We start from the raw sequence: 22040 nt of genomic DNA, 5'->3' as shown, positions 1-22040 counted from the left end.
TTTTTCTGCCGCCCAGCTCATGTCTTCCTCTCCTGCCGTCACGAGCTCCCTCTGCCACCAGGGAGGTTCAACCGAGAAGATGATGAATGGTCCTTCGTCTTGCGCCGTCGGCCCTCTAGACCTCACACAGCTCCCTCTGTTCGTGCGTGCACCTCCTCTGTTTTTCCGCTGCCCAGCTCGTGCGTTGCTCGTCCTCCCGGTCCTCCCCGATATGAAGATGATGATGATTCTGAAATTTTTAGGGTGGGAGCAAAACGTTTTATTATTATTTTTTATTTTTTTAATTTATTTTTTTCTTTTTCTTTTTCTTTTATTTTTAAATCTTCCAAAAACCTGCAAGCAAAATTCAATGATAAGGTAGTATTAATTGTCCTAAAAAATCAATTAGTTACAATTAAACCAAAATATGACAATTTTGCCCCTATAAAATAATAATTCAAAATAAAACATATAAAAGATATGAAAATATATAAAACTAATTGAGTTTGTCAAATAGCTTCCTGGCACAAATTACTCCTCCGGTCCTAAATATAAGGTTCTTATATGTGTATAAGGGTCTTATATTTAGGATCGGAAGAGTATATCTTAGGGGGGAAAAAACCACTTTGAGACTCTAATAAACGAACGTAATCACAAGGAAAAAAAATCTCACAAGCTAGTGATCAACATACAATAACAAATTTTGGTACAAAAAATGATATCATGTCCATATTATTCATTTGTTGTGAGATTTTTTGATGATTACATTTATTCATTAACGCCTCATAATGATTTTTCATTCTGCTGAAAGATCAGTTAAGTAATTCCCACCTAAGTAACGAGGATTTCCAACTCATTTTTGCTCTACCTAAATAAGAGATTTTAAATTTAAAATTAAAATCCATCAAGCGAAACACGTTCTTAATTCTTTCCCTTTCGCAAACGTCTACTTCCCCGATGTCGTGACCAAAGGGCCCGTAGAAATGGAACTTAAATAATGGGTCAAGTATACTTTTAACCTTGCCGTACATTCAAATTAATATATTGAACCAATATTCAAAAAAATACAAAGAAATTTAAACTCTTCAAGTTAAATTAAAAGAAGAATCCCAGCAAATACATTTGAATTTCAAAATTTCAAATCAGTCTTATTTATAACACTTGACTAACAATTGACAACATTTGAAAAACAAATAACAACATATTTTTGTAGTCATTCTTGATTTGGGATTTTGAAATTTTAGAGATTTTTTTTTTGAAATTTTTCCTAAATTAAAATGTTGTGATTATGAAATATATTTATAATTTATGGAAATCAGACAACGTCAAAACAACATCCTCAGAGGGTTGATATATATATATATATAAACACGACTCATATGTTTTTGTATAAACAACAACCTCATATTTATATATTTCATTTTAGTTTGAATAGATTTATTTTTTTAAGTAATTTACACATGAGCATTGCAGTTTTTCAAAACATATTGTTGACGATCTAAATCTTGTTATTGTGTGCTGGATTTGTTGATAATAGCATGACCATTTGTGCGCTTCTGGGAAGGTGTATGTGTATCTTTGGCTACTTTCCAAACTCTAAAAAGCTGGTAAATGGTGTTTAAAAACAAATTTGTCTGGCCCTTTTCCTGGAATCAAGCTAATCATGTTTTTGACCTTCTAGTCTAATTAAACATAGGAAGATGATTTTCCATTTTAAAGGTATTATAAATGCTTATTTTAATGTTGGTGCTTCTTACTTTTTTTGGGCCATCCTTCTTTTCTGAATGGTCAATGGTCTTTTATTAGTTTATATACAGACGCATGGTGTATTAAATATAGGAAAATGTTGAACATTATTTTAATTTGCCGATGAAAATTGGACATTAATTTAGAACCTATACTTTTGTTTTTGTAAGTGCAAGTGTGAAATCAGTCTCAAGACGTTAATTGAATACCCAAGAATGCAACATCCTACTTAAGAAATCCTTACTCAGCGACCGGAGCTATCTCAGTTAGGTTCTATTAAGTGCAGTTATATGCTGAAAAAAACTTAGAAGTTGAAGATCAATTTCACATTCACTTCAACTCGGCATTCTTCAGAATTTTGGGTAATTGAAAAATAACTTATTCTAGAAATATTTAACCTTAAAAACTGCCTCATCATCAGGTCTCTGAATTGGATCCAGATTTTGTACACACTAACTTATAGAACTCCAATTAATGTGATGTATGACTTGCTGAAAAAATTAAAATGCCTTCTGCAAGAGAAAAACTTGGACCGGAATACCAAAATTGCAACATCATATTTTTTTAGGAACCATTAATAGCAAATGAAGCTATCTAATTCATGCGTAATTTCGGAACAATTCCATCAACCATGTAAATTCATGATAATTCCATGACAATGTGGTGTCCTGAGTAATAAAAATAGATAAATGATTTCATGATCTGTGTAAATTCATGATGTGATCTTAGCATGTTTAATTGGTATGTTAAGACAGATAACGACTAATTGAAAGTCACGGACTAATCTTGAAACTATGAATTTAACATTTATGTTCATGACTATTCAGTTTAGGCTTTTTTCAGAGCATGGTCATGGTTTCATTTCTTAATGTATAGTACACAATGTATAATGTTCATTATAATTTTTATGTAAATGGCAGCCACCCAGAGCTTTTTAATAAGTCGTAATAAATAAGGTCAATTAGACGCATAAAACATGAGTTATGCATTTTTGAAATTGGGGGTACAGTTTTTATATGAAAAACACAGGAGTTTAGAAAATGACTAAGTTGTACTAATTTGAACAGGATCACACTAGAATGATATTTTTCTTATTTAAAGGACTTCATGAGCTTTTAATAGAATTTTAGAAGACTCTCATACAATATATTTCTAGATTTAATTATGATTTTCAAAGCTGGACCAAAATTTTGAATAATGAGTAGTAATCCAAGAATAAGAATGCTCATCAAAGTGATAAGCACTCAAATTGGTTCCCTTAAATTGCTGCTTCTTGGAACAATAGAATACACCTATTCAATTAAAAAGTTATAACTACATGTTGTTTCATAAATCAACATAACTTTAATAAGCAAATGTTATTTAATTAGAATAACTTTTCCATGAAGAGTAATCCCTTTCAACTATGTAAGGTTTCTTTAAAAAAAAAAACCCCCTTATCCTTAATATAAGATCTTTTTTAAATAACTTGAATAGATTAATAAAATTAGTTAAATTAGTCATTTATTAAAAATATGTGTTGATTTACTTAAAATACTCTCTTGAATCATTTGGATTAAAACTAGGGAGATTTACAATGAGATCCCAAAGAAAAAAATAATTACAAAACAAGTCTTAGAGGTTATTATTCTTTACTTTAAAACTTATCATTACAGGCTATTTAGGTTGTCATTTAGATTTTTTAGTAATTATTTTTGTTCTTTGGGACTTTATTGTAATTCTCTCATAAAACTACCTTTGATGCAATTAGTAGTTTACTTTGGATAAATGAGAGGGACAAAAAGAGTTAAAATCTTATATTTAAGACTAAATTCGGCCTACTTATTAACTCTGATATCAGGGCGGGACGTAATATAATCTTTCACAAGGCTGGTTGATACACCTATAATTTAGAACCTTTCATATGCATCTTTAGGAACATATATAAACTCTTCGGGACTGTTCAACGAGCATGAAGGAATGACTAGAACAGAAAGATATCACTTATAGTTTCTGTGATGACTATAAATGTCGCGGAAAGTAAAAAAATATTTTTTAAATATATAAATTAAATTTTTAAATTTAAATATATATTGTTTTAATAAATATTTAAAAAAAACGAAGCGATGTACGGGACAAAAATGGACTGCGATTGCGATGGCGGAAGAGCTCGAAGAAGTCGAGAAGAAAAGTGCAAAAGGAAGGCGCTCATCTAAAGTTTAGGGTTTGGAGGCTTCAAAGGACAGAGTCATAAAGGTTGAATAAAAGTTAGTTTAGGTTAGTGATTAAAAAAATACTCTAGTTTATTATCAATTTGACTTTTGAAAAAATTAGATTAGGTAAAAATTAAATTGGATGATATGAATTGTATCTGGATTATATTTTATAAAAATTAGTGTGTAAAAATTAGATTAGGTAAAAGGTTGTTTGGATTATGATTGAATAAAAGTAGGTTTAGTTTATATAATTACCAAAATGGGTATGAGTTTTATTAGATAATGAAAAATAATAAAGAAATGAATTTACATAATACAATGAATTTAAATTAGTAAGTTTAGTTTGTAAAATTACCTAAATGAGTATGAGTTCTATTAAATAATGATAAATGATTAAAAAATAAATTTACATAGTATAATAAATTTAAATTATTTTAATATGAAGAAGCAAAATTTCATGAGTGAAATATATTTTAACACATTAACGATATGATAAAAAAATTATTACAAATATAAAGTGCAATATAATTTAAATGGATAAAATAAATATGAGGGAGGAGTGACTTCGGTGAATAATAACGAGAGAATAAGGAGGGAGGAGTGAGGAAAATAAATAAATAATCTGACAATTCCAACAGTCCACCAAGAAAAGCGCGATTTTTACTTGCAAAAGCTACCTCAGATCAGGTTAATGTTAAAGGCGTTTTAGGCACCATTTGCTAGAGCGGTGGAAATTCTTCATAAGCTCATTTCACGTAAGTCAAAACAAAATTTTTCTCACATACTTACCTCGTATTCCATAAATCACTATTAAAAAACTATTTATAGACTGTTCCAAACGGACTCTTAATTCAACTTTTACTCTCCAGATATGATGGCTCATAAGTTCTCCCAAACAGCATCCTATTCTCCAAACAGGCTTATGATGAAAATAAGCTATTTCTAGGCTGACAATCACAGACCCAAACCAGCCGTAAGATGGCAAATGGAGGGAATAAGAAGTTAAATGGGTTAAACGGAGGGAATCTGCAAAAGTTTTGAAGGGAGAATGATTTTCCCTATATAACGGAAATTGGAGATTGGAGAGGATATGTGAATCTTATGGAGGAAGGATGATATCTCACATATATACTAAATATATATTTAAATTTACATTTTATAATATTTTAATTTAAAAAATAATTAGGAAATTTCTTAAAGGGGAAAATTAAAACTTTAGTAACTCAATAAAAAAACGGAATATTAATTTAAATTATCAGAATATATGAAAAAAATAATTTTAAATGAGACCTGCGTTGATTTAAAAAAAAATACTTAACACTAAAAAATGACAAATTAATTATCAATTCAAAATCAAATTGGTTGATAGGATTGTAGTTCTTATTTTTTAACTCATTAAATATGTTTTAATTTGTTTTATACTAAATTATAGTGAAATCTTAAAATGGTCCCTAATCCCTATGTTTCATGTTCAAATCCTGCTATTTTTATTTTCTATTTTACAAAAGGTGGAGCATACACTATGTTTGGTACAGGGTTTTAAGAGGGGAGGGGAGGGAAGTTGCTCCCCTCCCCTTGTTTGGCTGGTACAATTTTTTAGGAGGAGAGGGGAGCAACTTCTCTCCCCTCATTTGGTTAAGATATCTTTTAAAGAGGGGAGGGACTCTTCTCTCCTACTCTTCCCTTCTAACCTCCCCTTCAAAAATAGGGTTTTTTGGAGGGGAGATGAGAAATAATATTTTAATTCCTCATATACCCTTTCAATTTGTTAACCCCTAATTAGTCGTAAACATTTCTATATAAGAGAGTTCTTTTGAATATCTATCAAGAGGTTGTTGAGATAATTGTCTCCAAAATTAGGGAGCATTTGTAAACCTTTTTTTTCCTCTCTCTTCTTCTAATTCCAAGAGGCCATCGGTATTTTTTTTCACTTTCAAGGTCTTTTTTTTTTATTAAAATCTGTCACTCACGACTTTTTATCTGGATATCCTATAAGTGTATAACTGTGTCTTGTAAATCAAAATTAGTGAATTGTATTATATATAAATAGTTATATCTTAACAAAATAAAAAAGTGAGAAAATTCATTTAAATTTTATGAGGTTAAAATAGTCAATTTTTTATTAGAACAAAATAAGGTATTATTAAAATTGCTCCTTTCCCCTCCCTCTAATCAATCCAAATAGGAGATCATTAAAATCCCTTCCTCTCCTTCCCTCTGTCAAGCCAAACACAGCGTAAAGCGGGGGAGAAAAAAACTCCCTCATAATGCTAATGCCAACATATTCGAATGTGAAATTTCGAATTTTGAAATTCGAAACAAGAACCTACATCTTAACCCGTGGAACATCACCAGCACAACTAATGAATTTGACGCACAATGTGTAGCAACATTATTTATATATAATATGTGGACATGATTTAGTAAATTTTGATAACTTACCACACTTTAATTTTAAATGAAAATTATTAATGGTAATAAATCATTAACTATATACATGATTTAATTAACTATCTCTCAAATATTTTAATTAATTATATCATCTTCTTTAGTTATACTATTTCCCACCCCTTCCTCTAATCAAATATTATCATCTAAGTATACTCACACTGATTTAACTACAATCATCTCTCCCTTGTAAACTTAATTGTATCATCCATTTCAATTATGATACCTCTCTCTCACACTCACACACTGTAATATCCCACATTTTATGGATTTGAGTAAAGCATGATGAAGGAGAAAATTTTTAGAGAAATTGTTGAGATTAAGACCTATAAAATATGGTCTGAATAATTATAAAGTTAATTTCAGGAATTTAAGACCTATTTTCTTAGAAAATTTGAGGAAAAATAGTTAGAAGATAATTTTTGAGCTGAGATTTTTAGGATAATTATTTTATAGACTAAAAAAACTAATAGAAGAACAAAATTCATATAAAATATCCAGGTTTGATTTCTAGAATTATTTGATTATCCTAGAAAATAGAGAAGGATCAAATTGAAAGAAAATAAAGACCAAAAGGCATGATGGTCATTTCACATCCCTTGTCCCTTCTAATCTGCCAAAAACACCTTCTTCCTTCTCATTCTCCTCTGCTGCCGACTTGAATGAAAAGGAGAAGGAACAGAGAAAGCTTGAAAGGGCGAGAGGAAGACGAACCATCACGAGCTACCGGAGAAAGAATCAAAGGTGTTTTCCTTGCATGTAAGCGTGCTTTCTGATTAAGGTGAATCCTGCAAGCCTTCCTCTGTCCTTGTTTTCTTTGATTGGGACTATATGGGAGTGGAAGAAACAAATGAAAATCCAGCCCTAGGGAGAGAAATTCAAGAATCGCATGAAAGATTTGATCAAAGCATTAATTGGGAGTTGTATGAGAGTGTCCCCGCACTTGTATGCTGCTGTTTGTGTTTTTTTTTTCCCCTCTGGTACCTGATTGTCAAAATAGGGGATAGGTGATTTAGGGGGTTAGCTTCGGACTCCCTTTTTCTTTGGGTATAATGTTGAATATTGGTGGTATTGGAGAGAGATTTTGTGACCCACATATATATGAAAGTGTGTTGGAGTTGGTTTTATTTTAACGACGTGTTGGAAGACGTCTTTGGACCCAATACCTCTATTGTTTTATGCTGATAGCATGGGCTCTATACGTGAAAGGCAAATGAAAAGGAAATGGTATGATTATGAAGATTAAATAATGCTACATGATATTTTGGAGTGAAGGTCGTGAGGTTTAATTGAAAAAAAAGAAGGAGTTGTTATTGTTTTGTGTTCTCAAATACTGAATATTATTCTAGTTAGTGGACCAACCTTATTGTGAACAATGATTAAATTTTATTACAGTAGAATGAGGATTTTAGAGGGGCAAAAGATATCCATATATTGCGAAACGGAGGAATGTGATAGTGGCTGTGATGTTAACGTTGGGATGTGGCAGCTGAAACTAAATCAATTGGCAATGATTTAATTATGTATAAATGGGGAAGTATTTTCAGTCAAGTAGGTTCAAGAGGAAATGTAATCTTAGACTAGGGGACTTTAAAATAGGGGATAGGATGATGTTGATGAAGCTGGAATTTTATAGAAGGATGAAATAAATGCTGTTGCCATCACAATTATATTTTAAGGACCTTGAATATTCAAGGTTGCTGAATTATTTTTGAAGACTAGGAATAAATGATCTTGATATATATATATATATATTAATCTGCCCTTGCCTATATAATTTATAGGATTTGATATTTGTTCGAATCCATTAAGAAAGGAGCCAAGAAGGAAACAAGGGGAAGGGAGTGTGGAAGAAAAAACAAAAGGTAGTAACCCTTTTCTTTTAATGTGATTGTGTATTGATTGCCACACGCTTGGTTGTGCCTTTATACTGATTGTGCATGAGAACATGTAAGTTGCCTTTGCATGATAATAATTGTCATGACAATATGCGCTGGTTTCCATTTATTTTGGAATGTGGGCACAATAGATAGCAATTGGCTATATGGGTGTATGGTGTATGTGCATCACTGATTATATTTGGATGCAAGGGGTTGTTCTCTTTGGCCTGTGTAGCATGTTGTTTGTGATCTTGTATGATTACGTGAAGGAAATTTGTTACTACTGAGATTCTTTAGAATCTCACCCCTTCTTCCATGCAATACAGTAAGAGCAAGTACTCCTAAGGGCAAGGGAGTAGTGATCGGTGGAGTTTGAAGGTGCAGGAAGTTGGTGATCTTTTGTATATATATTTTGCTTAAAATGCATCTTATTTTGAAGTGAAGATATATTGTATATCTATTTTGGTATGTAAATATTCCTCCATAAGGAGGTGACTAAGGGCAGATAAACCATGATAATTGCTATTGAAGGAAATGATCAATATTTCGATATAGTTATTATTTTGTCTAAAATTATGTGTATCTGTATATGTAACTCGTTATACGAGCCTATGGCCAAAATGTTGAATGTTAGATCCTACTAGCTATAATTGATTTGATATGGGATCCAAAAGGTGGATAGAAAAAGAATGGATTCGATGGTTGAATATGAACCATGGGTTTTTAACGGTTTTTACCATTTTTGTAAAAAGGTTAAAGTGGGTACTCGAACCACTAGATAGGTTACTTGAAAGTGAATTTTGAAAGGTTTAAAACTTTTCAGAAAATCTCATTCCTTAAACAGGATCAGACTTTGTATTTGGGAACTAAAAAAAAAAAATTGTCTTCCCAAGGATTGGAACCTAGCTTTTAATGATTCGAGATTGAATAGAATAATTCTATTGGTGTATAAGGGATAGTCGTGACACACACACTCTCACTTTCAATTATATTTTAATTATATTACATCCCTGTCACACACTCTCTCACACTACCTTCCCCTTTCCTTATCTCTCAAACATACATCCCCTCTCATGCATGCTTGCACCCCATTACCCACACACTTTATATTTTTAATTACACCTCACATGTATAATTATAACTATCTCATACACACCCCACCCATTCTACCTCCTCCTTTCTCTCTCACACACTACATTATCTCTTTTTTACTCTTTCTAACACAATATGCAAGAAAAACCTTCAGTTATGTAGAATGATTTATATCAATAAAAAATTATAATATAAATATCATAATTTTTCATAAAAAAATAAAAAAATGATAAAAGAAATTTGAAAAACACTTTCTATAGCGATAAAAATGTCGTTGTTGAAACATGCTTTTTGTGGCGATACAAGATAGTCACCGCTGAAAGTATGCTTCAGTGGCACTTTCAATGTCACTGCTGAAAGTATTTTTATGTTTTCGCGATGAGAATTTTTCACCATTGAAAGTACCTTTAGCGGTGATAGATGATAGTTGTCATTGAAAGTATGACTTTCAACGGTGACATTTTTTATCGCTGCCAAAGCTTACACCTTTCAACAGTGACAAAATAGGTTGAATGATTTAGTGATGACCACATGGTGTCGGCACAAAAATTCGTACATTTGGTGGTGACTTTCATGTCACTGCTAAAAAGCCCCACTTTTAATGACGACCCTTATTGTCACCATTGAAAGGATGACTTTCAATGGTGACTCTTTTTTTTCGCTGCTAAAAGTTGTCATTAAAAGTGATTTTTTTTTGTAGTGAAAACTAAGGTGCCCTTTTAGAAATTTTGAAAATCACATGAAATAATTTCAAGAATTACATTAACTAATTCTCGAATTCAAGCCAATGTAATGTGGTGATCACATATAAATCAATACAAAAATAATTAGGAACTGCAACAGGATATTTTAATAAGATTATATGTTATGAACCTTATAAAGAGACAGCAAAACATGTATATCCACAAGGCTCAAAATCAGATTCGAAGACTAGCTGCTACGAAATGTATATTTAAGTGCTTCTACCGGTTATATATTGGGATACGTGACAATGAGGTGGAAATGAAGCAGTGACAGATTAGGAAACAATAGCAGAAAGAGAAAAGGCGGTAGGGAATAATTCTGAGGGAAGCAGAAAGAAGATAACTACAGAGGGAAGACTTGGACAATTAATTCTATACCATCTGCCTTAACCGCAGAGGCCATCTTTATACCCAAATATTTTCCCTAAGCCCACTCGAAGCCTATGGCCCATTTGCCTATTAACCCAAGTCTGATAATAAGATAAATTCTGATCATGACTTTATACTGATTAACATGCACTTGTCACGCCCTGAAAAATAAGGGGTGACGGGCACAGAATATGAGAACTCACATTTTTAAAACCTTTAAGACATACAAACAAACTCCTAAAATAATAATTACAATAATCTTAAGGGTTCATCAATTATTTTTAGTTCATATATAAATATCTTACTATCAAAATATTAAGCTTTATGTAGAGATTTTGGAAGAACTTTCCTTGTAAGTTGAATTTTTTTGAAAATTCTACAACAGCCCAATAGTCGAGTAACAAAATGGAGCTTTGCTCCATAGCAATAATACACGTAAAAGAAAATGAATCAAAAGGAAGCAGAGACCTGCTTATAGACTATGTGGAGCATCTAAACTACAAAATTAAATACTTAAATGTAAATTTAGACTTACATCACTAAAAGATGTTCTGAAGTATATCCACAAGCCTTGATTAGCAACAAGTCTCTTTGCTATTCAGCTGGAGGTGCAGAGTCAACCATTTTCTCTAAAGACAAGATAGTTCCCATTAAAAAAAAAGGTAAAGGAAATGGTAATAGAATAAATTATTCAGTATAATCATGTAAAATAAATAAGTTACCATTGCTTTTAATTTCTAAACAAGCCATTAAAACATAAAAGAAAATATATAAAGAACTTTTGACATACAAAATTAACCAAATATAAAAAAAAACTTATTTATAAATTCAAATCACGAAATAGTGTGAAAAACTCTTTTCAATTGAGGACTTCAATAGAATGAGTAACAAGTGTGGATATATAGTCCACGAGAACAAGTAACCAACAAGCACCACCAAAGCCATGAAACAAGCATGGGAACATTGCCCATAAATACCAAGTGAGCTCGAGAGCATGGCGCACCAAAACAAGCATAGACGCAGCCCCGAAACAAGTGAAGCCGAAGCCACAGATACAAGTGTCAAAACAATGCCCACAGATAACAAGTGCGGCCAAAGCCATGAATAACAAGCAAGCTTGATATTGACCATGGTGCGCCTAGGGCTAACAGTATTGCTGTTAGTGACTAGTGTTCTATGTTTAGTCCTCTAAAAAATCATTTTCAAACATGCATGGGATCAATTTACCATTAAACGAAAGATATCTTTTTCCCATAATGAAATCTCATAAAGAAATAATATTTTATAATAAATGATCCCACCATGAAAGTCTTCAAATAATATTTTCAAAACTTTCCTTCAAATTCCATTAGTCACCGAAGAAGGATTCTTCCAAACGATATGAGTTCATATAGGGATATTTTAAAAAATATATAAATCATAAGTCGAACTCATTATCTTGTCCGGACATTCAAATATCAATAAACAAATGTTATAGTTCCAAGAAGCCTGATAATATAAATAAATATATATAACATATTGAAAAACATATCATTTATAAGAATTACCATCGGGTGCATTTCACTAACCAACTACTTTCTTAATCATAATATTTGCTTATATTTATACAATTATGCAATGTGCTTACTCCTCAGTCCTCTAATGTCTAAGAACAAGATATTAATATTCCAACCAAAAATTTATTCAAGGATTTTTCATAACAATTTTTTCAATGAAATCTTCGTTAATTCTTCTTCGCCAAATTTCAATAAAACAAAATACAAGATTTTGTATATAGATATTGCACTCAAGGCCAGCATCAAGGATTTCATTTTAATTTCAACAAAATTTAGTGTTCGAATATTAAGTCAACATTTCAAATACATTTTCTAAGCCAACTCAATAACAATGCACAGTAACCTAATTCCTCTTCTACACCATTCCACAAACCAATTTATAAATATCCAACAATCTTAATTTAATTAAATTCTTCAACAAAATCGCACAACCATTCCAAGCATATCTTAGCGTAATTCATATAATAAACATCACACCTTAACAATCAACAACCATATAGCTCTTAGCTTCCAAGACTAGTTACAACACCTTCATTATTGCCTTCTATTCTTAGCCAAGTAGCTTCAAAGAAACCCTTAGCACAACACGAGGTTACATGAGTAAATTTCTCAAGACTATTTTGTTGCAGACTCAAGGGGATTGGACTTAGAATGTGGAGACCCAAATGAGAAGACGGAGCCCAATCCAGTTAGAAGGAGCCAACACAATAGGAAAAAGCCATGACAGTTGAGGGATCTAGACGATATTGCAGGTAGGGGGTGAAAACAAGACAGCCTAGGCCCTTGGCTTGAGCCTGTTAAAAGAGCTTGTAATTTTAAAATTTTCAAAATACATATTAAAGAATACATAGGCTAATAAAAAATGTAAAATATACATACTACATAATAATAATTTTTTATTATTATCTTTTATTTAAATTTTAATGTCATAAGTAATATTTTGAATTTTAATTATAGTTAATATTATTGGAAAAAAGTTATAATTATATATTAAAATTTAAAATAAGACTAGATATAAGTACAAAATAAAAATTAAAAATAAGATAAAAAAACAAGCCTAGATCAGGCCTGATAGGCTTAATAGGCTTTCCAAAAAGTTTAAACCTGACCTCTTAGGCTAAACAGGCCATCAAAAAGGCTCAACCTGAGGCTTTTTCTATTTTGAAACAGGCCAGGCCACACGTCTCTGGCAGGCCACCTGGCCTATTTCTACCTCTAATTGGAGGACAAAAATGACAAAGTTGGGTAGAGATGGGTATGGAATGCTTTGAATTGTTTCTCTCTCCCTTTCTGATTTCCTCTCTGACCCACTATCTGCCTTCTTCTGTGATTCTGTTTCTTGTAGCTCTCTTCGTTGCATTGAAATAAGTCTTGTAATTATGATACCATTTAATATATATACCTTGGGAGCTGGTTATATTGATCATAGTTGTGATTTGCAATTCTAATGTGACATTCTGTAGTTGTGATTTGCAATTTTGATGTGACATTATGGTGGTTTCACTGATAGGCACATTGCTGAGAACACACGACTGAAGGAGCTGCAAGCCAATATGAAGAAGACGAATGATTTCATAGAGGAGGCGCGCGGGTGCATTTTGGTGGTATAGATAAGCGGTTCAACTCATTGGAAACGTTGTTACATGCACTGGTGCAGTCGATAGACAGTCTAAACAAGCCAGCAGAAAGATCTCAGAGTACGAGCAAAGACGGCTCACCATCGTCGACCATTCTAGTGTTCCAACCTATCAGCTATGTTTCGACGGGGAAGACCATTTTTAATGGCGCTTAATGTTTAAAATTGGAGATGATGGTGGGTGGGGCAGTGTTCATCGTCTTCTTCAAGGGCTGAACGAGGGACGGAGTGATTGAGGGAATGCGAGCAACATAGGAAAAAGAATCATCAACAAGCTATTGTATTCTGCCCGTATAAAAGAAAATAAGTCTTTTCTCTTGTGTTTTAGGAATTTGCTTCCTTTACTGTCCACTCTCTTTTTTCCCCCCTGTAACAAGGAATCTCTTGAGGGTAATTTCATGCTGTGGTCTTCCTGCCGAATAGCTCAAGAATAGAAGGAAATACTAACAATATGCTGAGCATACCAAAACTGGAATTAGCTTCTGCAACTGAAATACTGTGGATCTCAATACAACTCAAGATGATAGGTTCTGATACATAAAAGTCACCAAAACACGGAAGCAGCTAGCACTCATAATAGCTGAGAAATAAGAAAAGAAATCATGGAGAGAGGAGAGGAAAACAGCAGAAAGAAGAGAAGCCTTCCAGGAGAGATAATAACAAAATCAATCGCTCGCTTTCCCTCAATCATAATAGCTTACATTTGCCTTGCAATAAGTTCATTGCTTCATAGATGTAGGTAGAAGACATAGCTTGTGCTCCCTCAATGGCTTCGTCCCAGGTTTAGCCCTTGATGAACAGTGCCCCACCATCATCCCCAGTTTTAAGCATTAAGTGCCATTTTAAAAAGTAAACAAAAAAAAAATCAATCTCCAGTTCTCTTGAGAGAGATAACGGAGTGAAAACAAAATGTTAGGGTAAGGGTGGGATTACCCCCCTTTTATTTTATTGAGGTAAAATTGCGCCATTAAAATTTTTAGGGTGTCGGTTTTACCTTTAAAATTTTTTCCAGATGCTAGTTGCACTTTTACCCAAAACAAATTGAAAACTTTTTTAAATACTTCTTTTTGGATTTTCTTTTATAAAGAGGAGTAAAAAGATTAAATTAAAATCTAAATGAAAGAAAATCGATTAAAGAGTTAACAATTTAGATGAATTCCCCTATACAGCTTCAAATCGTGCCTTGACAAACAGTGCCCCACCATCATCTCCGGTTTTAAGCATTAAAGGTCATTTTAAAAAATTTTTAAAAAAAATCAATGTCCAGATCTCTTGAGAGAGACAACGGAGTGAAAAGAAAATGTCAGGGTAAGGGTGGGATTGCACCATTAAAATTCTTTAGGGTGTTGGTTTTACCTTTAAAAATTTTTCAAGGTACTAGTTGCACTTTTACCCCAAAATAAATTGAAAACTTTTTTAAATACTTCTTTTTGAATTTTCTTTTATAAAGAGAAGTAAAAAGGTTAAACTGAGATCTAAATGAAAGAAAATAGATTAAAGAGTTAAAAATTTAGATGAATTCCCCTATGCAGCTTCAAACCGTGCCTTCGTTGCTTCAAAAGATTTATGGAGTTTTAATTTCTAAATCAGTTACTTAAGCTTAAGTTAATTAACCTGTTAATGAGCCCTTTAACTAAAAGATTTCACAACAAAATTAACAACCCTCATTAAGCACCATTGGAATATATTAAAACAACTGTGCACGTTAAAGACTGAACAACGGCTTAACTCAAAAAATTAACATTAAATCAACTCAATTCAATGTCAAACAAGCAAGTCAAACATTAAACAATTCAAATCTGTACGCAATTATCTAATCTCAACATTCAAATCCCAAACTATACTACAACTGTAATATAATAATTCTAGAATCACAATCGAAATATCTAACTAAGATAAACCAAAATGCAAAATTGAAATTGGAGATAAGAATACAACCAGAACTCCCTAATTGATGCTCCGGCAGTCTTTGCAACGAGGGAAAATGTCACGTTCAGCTGCTCATGGTCTGATTTAGTGCTCCACCGAGCTTCTCCAACCTCTTAAACATCATCACAGTGGCACGCACGAGCTGGAAGAAGAGGAAAGGGATGGGTTGAGAGACTGAAACAAGAGAGCAGAAGACAGAGGCCAAAGCAGTGATGATGGTGAAGAGAACGTGAGATGATGATGAAGGTCGCTGGCTGTGCAAGTGGGAAGATGGAGATGAAGTCACAGTCGATGATGATGGAAGGGGTAGAGGTTGCCAGCCTTTATGGTGAGTGGAGTGAGATGGAAACGATGGTGAGTTGAGAGGAGGAAGATGACTATGGATAGTGAAGGTGGGATGCCGTGCCCCCCTGGTTCCCTCTTGCAAATGAAGATGATAATTTCCTTCTCCACATGCCCTAATCTGAACGCTGCGTTTCAGCAGTTCTTTTTTTTTTTTTTTTTGCCCCCGCTTTTCTGTGGTCCTTCTTCGTGCTTTCAAACTTCACTGGTCCCTCATAGTCCTTTTTAGAATTTGCCTAAAATGACTAAAACGCCTTGCTATGCCAAATATATATATATATATATATATATATATATTGGTTACACTTGGAATGCCATTTAAGTACCCTGTTATACCATATGTCTAATTAATCAAGAAGATAATGGCATTTTTTCCTTTTTCTCATTAATTCATGCAATCATTCTTAATAAATATTTATGCATCAGTAATGTAACTCCAATCAATTAAAACACTGAAAGAGCTCAATAGTACATGAATTAACATATAAATAATTGAACATAACATCATCTCCCAAACCACACCCATCCTGGGTTCATAAACGTAACATCTAAGGCCCTCAAATTAATTCTCCAGCAAAAACAAAACCAAATTAAATTACAGCATGATTTTCAAACAGTACTTTATTTATTGCAAGCAAAGGACGAACAATAAGTATTAAATGTCACAAACCACAAACAAGCTTTCAAAATACATAGAAGTATTTAATGTTTGGTCATTTTTCATAATCTTCACAAATTTTCACAGTTTTGCTCGAAACATCTGCACATGCAGATTTTTGGTCTTTCTCAGGGGGCTTGGTTCTTGCAGGGAAGGAGTTGTGGCTAGGGGCCGGAAGCTTGGAAAAGCTAGTAGTCAGAAGATTCCAGAATACTGGAAAATTTGTGATAGCATAAATGGTGGCTGGGATTGATATGATAATATAAATAGGAATATAAACTTTTCGTGCCTTGTCAACAAGCAAGAAGGAATGACTGGCGCAGAAAGATATCCACATACAAAGAATGGAAATGAACATGGTGGACATACCAAGGAAGAGCCTGAAAGGCAGGTCTATGTAGAACTGAACAACATTAAAACGAGCAGTAGCGAGGGAGAGTAAGAGGATGGTGGCTATGAGAGAGAAGCAAAGGGCCGCCAGTGACATGGCCACAAAGAATTGGTATATTTGCTTGTGTATGAGGAGTGGGAAGCCGTGGTTTTGATCAAAACCGCCAGGCACACTGGCGGCTGTGGCAAACGCCACCGTCGCAATCAGCGTCGACACCACCGAACATGCCCCTGAGGTTTTACTCAACCAATCTTCATCCCTTTGGGTTATTAGGTCCTTGTGAGTCTCTTTGAAGATGTCATCTGGGCTTTCCAACTTCTTGTTGTATCTCGAAAACACACCACGCCGCATTGAACGTCTCACATACTGCATCACCCCATTTTGAATACAGCTCAGGTACTTCTTTTTATACTTAATATAAAAAAGCTACTTAACTAATTTATTGTAATATATGATCTATCTGAAATATCTCTGTGTAATGCTAAATTATAAATCAATTTATAAGTATAAATTAGTTTGGAAAAAATGATAAATACAGAAAACAAGATAGATTGAGGTATTATATTCAAAACCAAATCCAACCACATAACTAGCTCTTATATTAAAAACTAGAAGTAGTACTAAATAAAATACCTCTGTCTACTATGCCTGTTAAATTTAAAGTTTTATTCTCTCTAAGGTATTCCTACTGATCGCATATATTAAGAAAGTTTCTATCGGGTAATTCTAATACATATGATTAAAAGAAGTATTTTAAGAAAAACCAAAACACAGTTATTATAGATAACCCATTTGGTTAATCTTTTTAATATCCTCAAATTAGTAACATGTTTCTTCTATTAAAATACTAGAGAGAGTATCATAAAAAATTAGTAGCAACTTAACGTTTTAAACAGTGCAAAATTTCTATATATATGAAGACACAACACTTCCTCTAATCCTTATTATAGGCACCTAATAGCAATTTTATATAAATATTAAAGTAGTTATAATTAGTCATTCTTGTAAAAAGTCATTCTTGTAAAATATCAAAATTACACTCAATAAAATTCATAAGAGGAATTTGGTTAATTGGTTAGGAAGGGACGAAGTAGAAAAGGTTAATACTTGAGAACATGAGGAAGTATATATAAACACACACACATACCGGCGGCTTACGTACCTCAAACCACTTAAACTCCCATTGCATGAGAAATGCTTCCCCATGATGGTTCAAATTACGGCCGCCTCCATACCTTGCTGCCAAGTGCAATGCACTGTTTCCATCATTATCCACTTGCTGAAACAGACTTCCGGAGAGGGCAAGGATTTCCGGTTTGCATAAAAACTCGTATACCTTCGTTTGCTTCTTCTCTGCTGCTAATAAGACTATATTTTTCCCCTCATCATTCACGTCGTCAATATTAATGGATGATGGGATTTTTTTCAGAGCTTTTTTCACTATATCAACCACACCGTTCTTTGCAGCGATCATAAGAGGCGTCTCAATTCTTTCACCATCTATGGAATCATTCGGAGCCGCACATACATGCGAATTACGAAGTTAAGTTATTGCAAATGGAATTTGAGGGGGGAAAAACACAACAACAATGTTATAAGGACTTTGAATCTTCTGTAACATTTTGTAAATTAAAGGGGTCTGATTATGGTCGAAAACATAATAATAATGCATGCAATCATGTGGTCCAATCCAATCTACATTCATTGAAGTTCAAGATAAATCTTTAAAACCAGTCTGTACCTACACCTAAATATATATACGGAAAAATTATCCATTAAATTCCTCGGGATCTTTGGTATTTAATTTTTTTACTTGGGACACGGATATTTTTTTCCTCTCAATATACAATGATGATGATGCCTTACAAGGATGATTTTTTTTTTTTTTTTACCTTTGTTAGTTGACATCTTCAGAAATGAGGGTGTCCCTGGTGACATAACTGAATGGGCATGCAGAATTTCATCCGTTATTTGACAAGACCATGTGTGCTTCTGCTTCTTTTGTCGTACCCCAAGAAATTCATAAATTGATTGTCCAGCTGGGAAGTAGACAGCAATAGAGAGATGTGTGGGTATGTGTATATATATAGAGAAAGAGAGATGATGGTGATGATAACGATATATCACACTATATCGAATTAATCAATATAAATGTTACCCCAACATGTGCTCAATTGTGTGTGCGTGGTGATTCTGGTCCCTAGGGCTAGACAGTCTTTCTATGCCGTGTCCCGTCTATTTTTTAAAGATTTTTTAATTTGAAACCCTGTCATACATATGGTATAAAGTTTCATGATAAAAACTATAGAAAGAAAATAGATAAAAATTGGCTAAAATTTTGGCAGTACACAAAAACATATAATCCATCTAGAAAAACTTATAAACAACATATATATAACCAAAGCAATAAATGATAGGTAACATAAATTTATAAAATTAACAAATATAATATACTAGGATGAGACACCGGTCACATTTCGAAACAATTTTGTCCTATCCTATTTTGGTCTTGCTTCAAAAATGTTTAAGATGGGATTATCCTATCCCAAAATAACTGGAACGGAAACAGGACACTAGAATAGAGCATAGTTGGGCTTAGAATAAACCATTCACGGACTCTACCTATTGCAAGCTAAGAGAGGTTGCGTACCTAGTTCAAAGTGTTGGAGGACCCAAATTGTGGACTTGAAAAACTTGACCTTTTTATATTCTTTTCCTTCTGTAATAAACACGACAGTCATAGAGAATTTTTATGTGGTTGATATACATATACATATACATATAGATGAGAATAAAGAATGTGTTTGACTGAAATTAAAAAAAAAAAAAAGAATCAACAGTATCGTGAGCACAGTAAACTAACTACAAGAAAATTAAAAGGGCCATTTTACAAACAAAAAATCTGCAGTGAACATCATGAAAATTTATAATTAAATATCAATATAATGCTCTCGTTAGTCATTAGTTTGTAAGTATATCTTTGTAAGTGTATTTTAAACTGTGAGGCCTGCCTAGGCTCAAGCAAGCCTCAAGTCAATTTTTTAAAAGAGAAAAAAAAATCAAAGAAAATAGGAAGGGAAGGTTCATGCAAAAGGTAATTACTATTTTTAATCCACTTTTGGACCGCATCCTTGAGAGCCATAACGCACGATTTATGATCTTCCTTCTCTAATTCTTCCTTCGTCGTGGCCTTATTCTTTGTCATATCGCCCAAAACTTCAGATTTCCACCAAAAGAAATCCCATGTTATTTATATTGATATGTAGTAGAGAATTTAGGGGAGGAAAAAAGTTATAAATATTTATAGTACTTACGATGATACGCGAGATGTCCAAATGGCCGACCAAGGAGGGCACCACTTTTGAAAGCTGAAGGCTTTTCTGCCAGTAGATGGAGTGGAGACAACCCTTCGTCATTGAAAATGCTCCGTTTCACGAGATCTTTATAAAGATGAATTATTTCGATGGCCACGTCTGCTCAAAATAAGAAAAGAAAATGCATCGATCCAACATAGTAAACTAATTAAAACAGCAAAAGCAGAACATAACAACATTCTTATGCCACTAAATGGGTGAAAAAACAAACAAAAAATAGCATCATCAGCCACGATGTACCCAGATGTTCTTCTGCAATTGCACAATGTAGAATGGTATCCTTGTTGTCCCTTATACAGTGAGCATAGTTGGTTGAAGAGACCCCAGGAATTTCCATATACAGATAATGAAGCCAAAGAAAAGCTTTTCTCTGGCCGTGGAGAGCTGCCAGGAAGAGGGGTGTCTCGCCGGCTTCATTGCGTGTAGCAATTAAGGAGGGATTAACACCACCAATCTTCTTGCACATTTCAATGTTACCAATTGAGGCTGCTAAATGCAGAGGAGTGTTACCTTTCACATTCGCAGCCTCAAGGACGTAGCTCCTCTCACTACTCTCTTCATCTTCCAGAACTAAGTCCACCATCGCGGCCACCACCACCGTCTCGTCCAGAGCATACATTGCCATGTGAAGCACGGTGTCCCCTGTCGCCGTAACCTTGGCCGTGCGAAGCCCCCTGTCTTCCTCGAGCGTTTTAAATACTTCCGACCACTGGTTTTCCATGGCATTACGAAATAGGTCGTTCTTGGTGTCCTTCCAATTCTCCATGTGGTCGCCTGCTGCAATTTATCTCCTACACAATTGAATTCAATGGATGCATAAAATATGAGTCACACACACACACTCACACACATATATGTATGTATAATGTGTGTGTGTGACTTTTGGGGCATGCGGGTTTGCTCGGGCATCAAGTTATTCCCATTCTTACTATTGAATGTGATGAAGGAAAGAGAAAGTTGAAACATCATGGACAAGTTTGAACATAAATGAGTTCCACGTTGAAAACTACAAATTATAAAATATTAACAATACTCCTCAAGTCCTTAATATAAGACCTATTTAACTAATTTGATTAGATTAAGGAAGTTAGGTGAGTTAGTTAATAATAAGAAATATGGTATGTTTTTACTAAAACACCATAATCATCTTTCTTAATATCCTCCCTTTCTCTTCTACTTGATTATGGTTAAGGTAATATCCATAGAAGTAATTTAGAAAAATTGATAAATATGAGAAATATGTCTTATATTTGGAAAAAAAATCAACTCAACAATTAGATCATATATTAAGGACCAGAAGAGTATTAAATGAAGTCTAAATTTTCCCATTATATTATTATTTGATATCTGATTCCCGCAGGATCCATCAGTGCTGTGCTTTCTGTACTCAGTAAGTCTTTGTACTGAACACCTCAACCGCACGGGAAAACTATAAGCAAACAGCATAGAAAACATTCAACCGAATATTTCACATCAGATTCCACAGGAGATAGTAATTTTTAATTTATGGAGGCCGAAAAGGATCTGGTCTTACAATATACTCTTCCTGTCCTTAATATAAGACATATTTAACTACTTTGATTAGATTAAGAAAGTTAGGTAAATTAGTTAATTATAAAAAAATATGACATGGTTTTCCTAAAACACCATAATCATCTTCATTAATATCCTCTCTCCTTATTCTACTTGATTATAATTGAAG

At 33.4% G+C, this 22040-nt stretch overlaps 1 protein-coding gene across 1 annotated transcript; it reads right to left on the bottom strand.

Moving 5' to 3' along the window:
* Positions 1-19504: 19504 nt before the first annotated feature.
* Positions 19505-21104, bottom strand: LOC114712978 (serine/threonine-protein phosphatase 6 regulatory ankyrin repeat subunit C-like). The gene is made up of 4 exons (XM_028897545.1): positions 20579-21104; positions 20279-20437; positions 20089-20180; positions 19505-19537 (listed from the first exon to the last, which is right to left on the bottom strand). Exons 1-4 carry the CDS (start codon positions 21102-21104, stop codon positions 19505-19507), a joined length of 810 nt encoding a protein of 269 aa, XP_028753378.1.
* Between the last annotated feature and the right edge of the window lie 936 nt (positions 21105-22040).

Source organism: Neltuma alba, unplaced genomic scaffold, assembly GCF_004799145.2.
Source record: "Neltuma alba isolate B1F8T4 unplaced genomic scaffold, ASM479914v2 tig00011406_pilon, whole genome shotgun sequence".
Classification (NCBI taxonomy): Eukaryota; Viridiplantae; Streptophyta; class Magnoliopsida; order Fabales; family Fabaceae; genus Neltuma; species Neltuma alba.
This window is presented reverse-complemented; position numbering and strand designations above follow the sequence as displayed.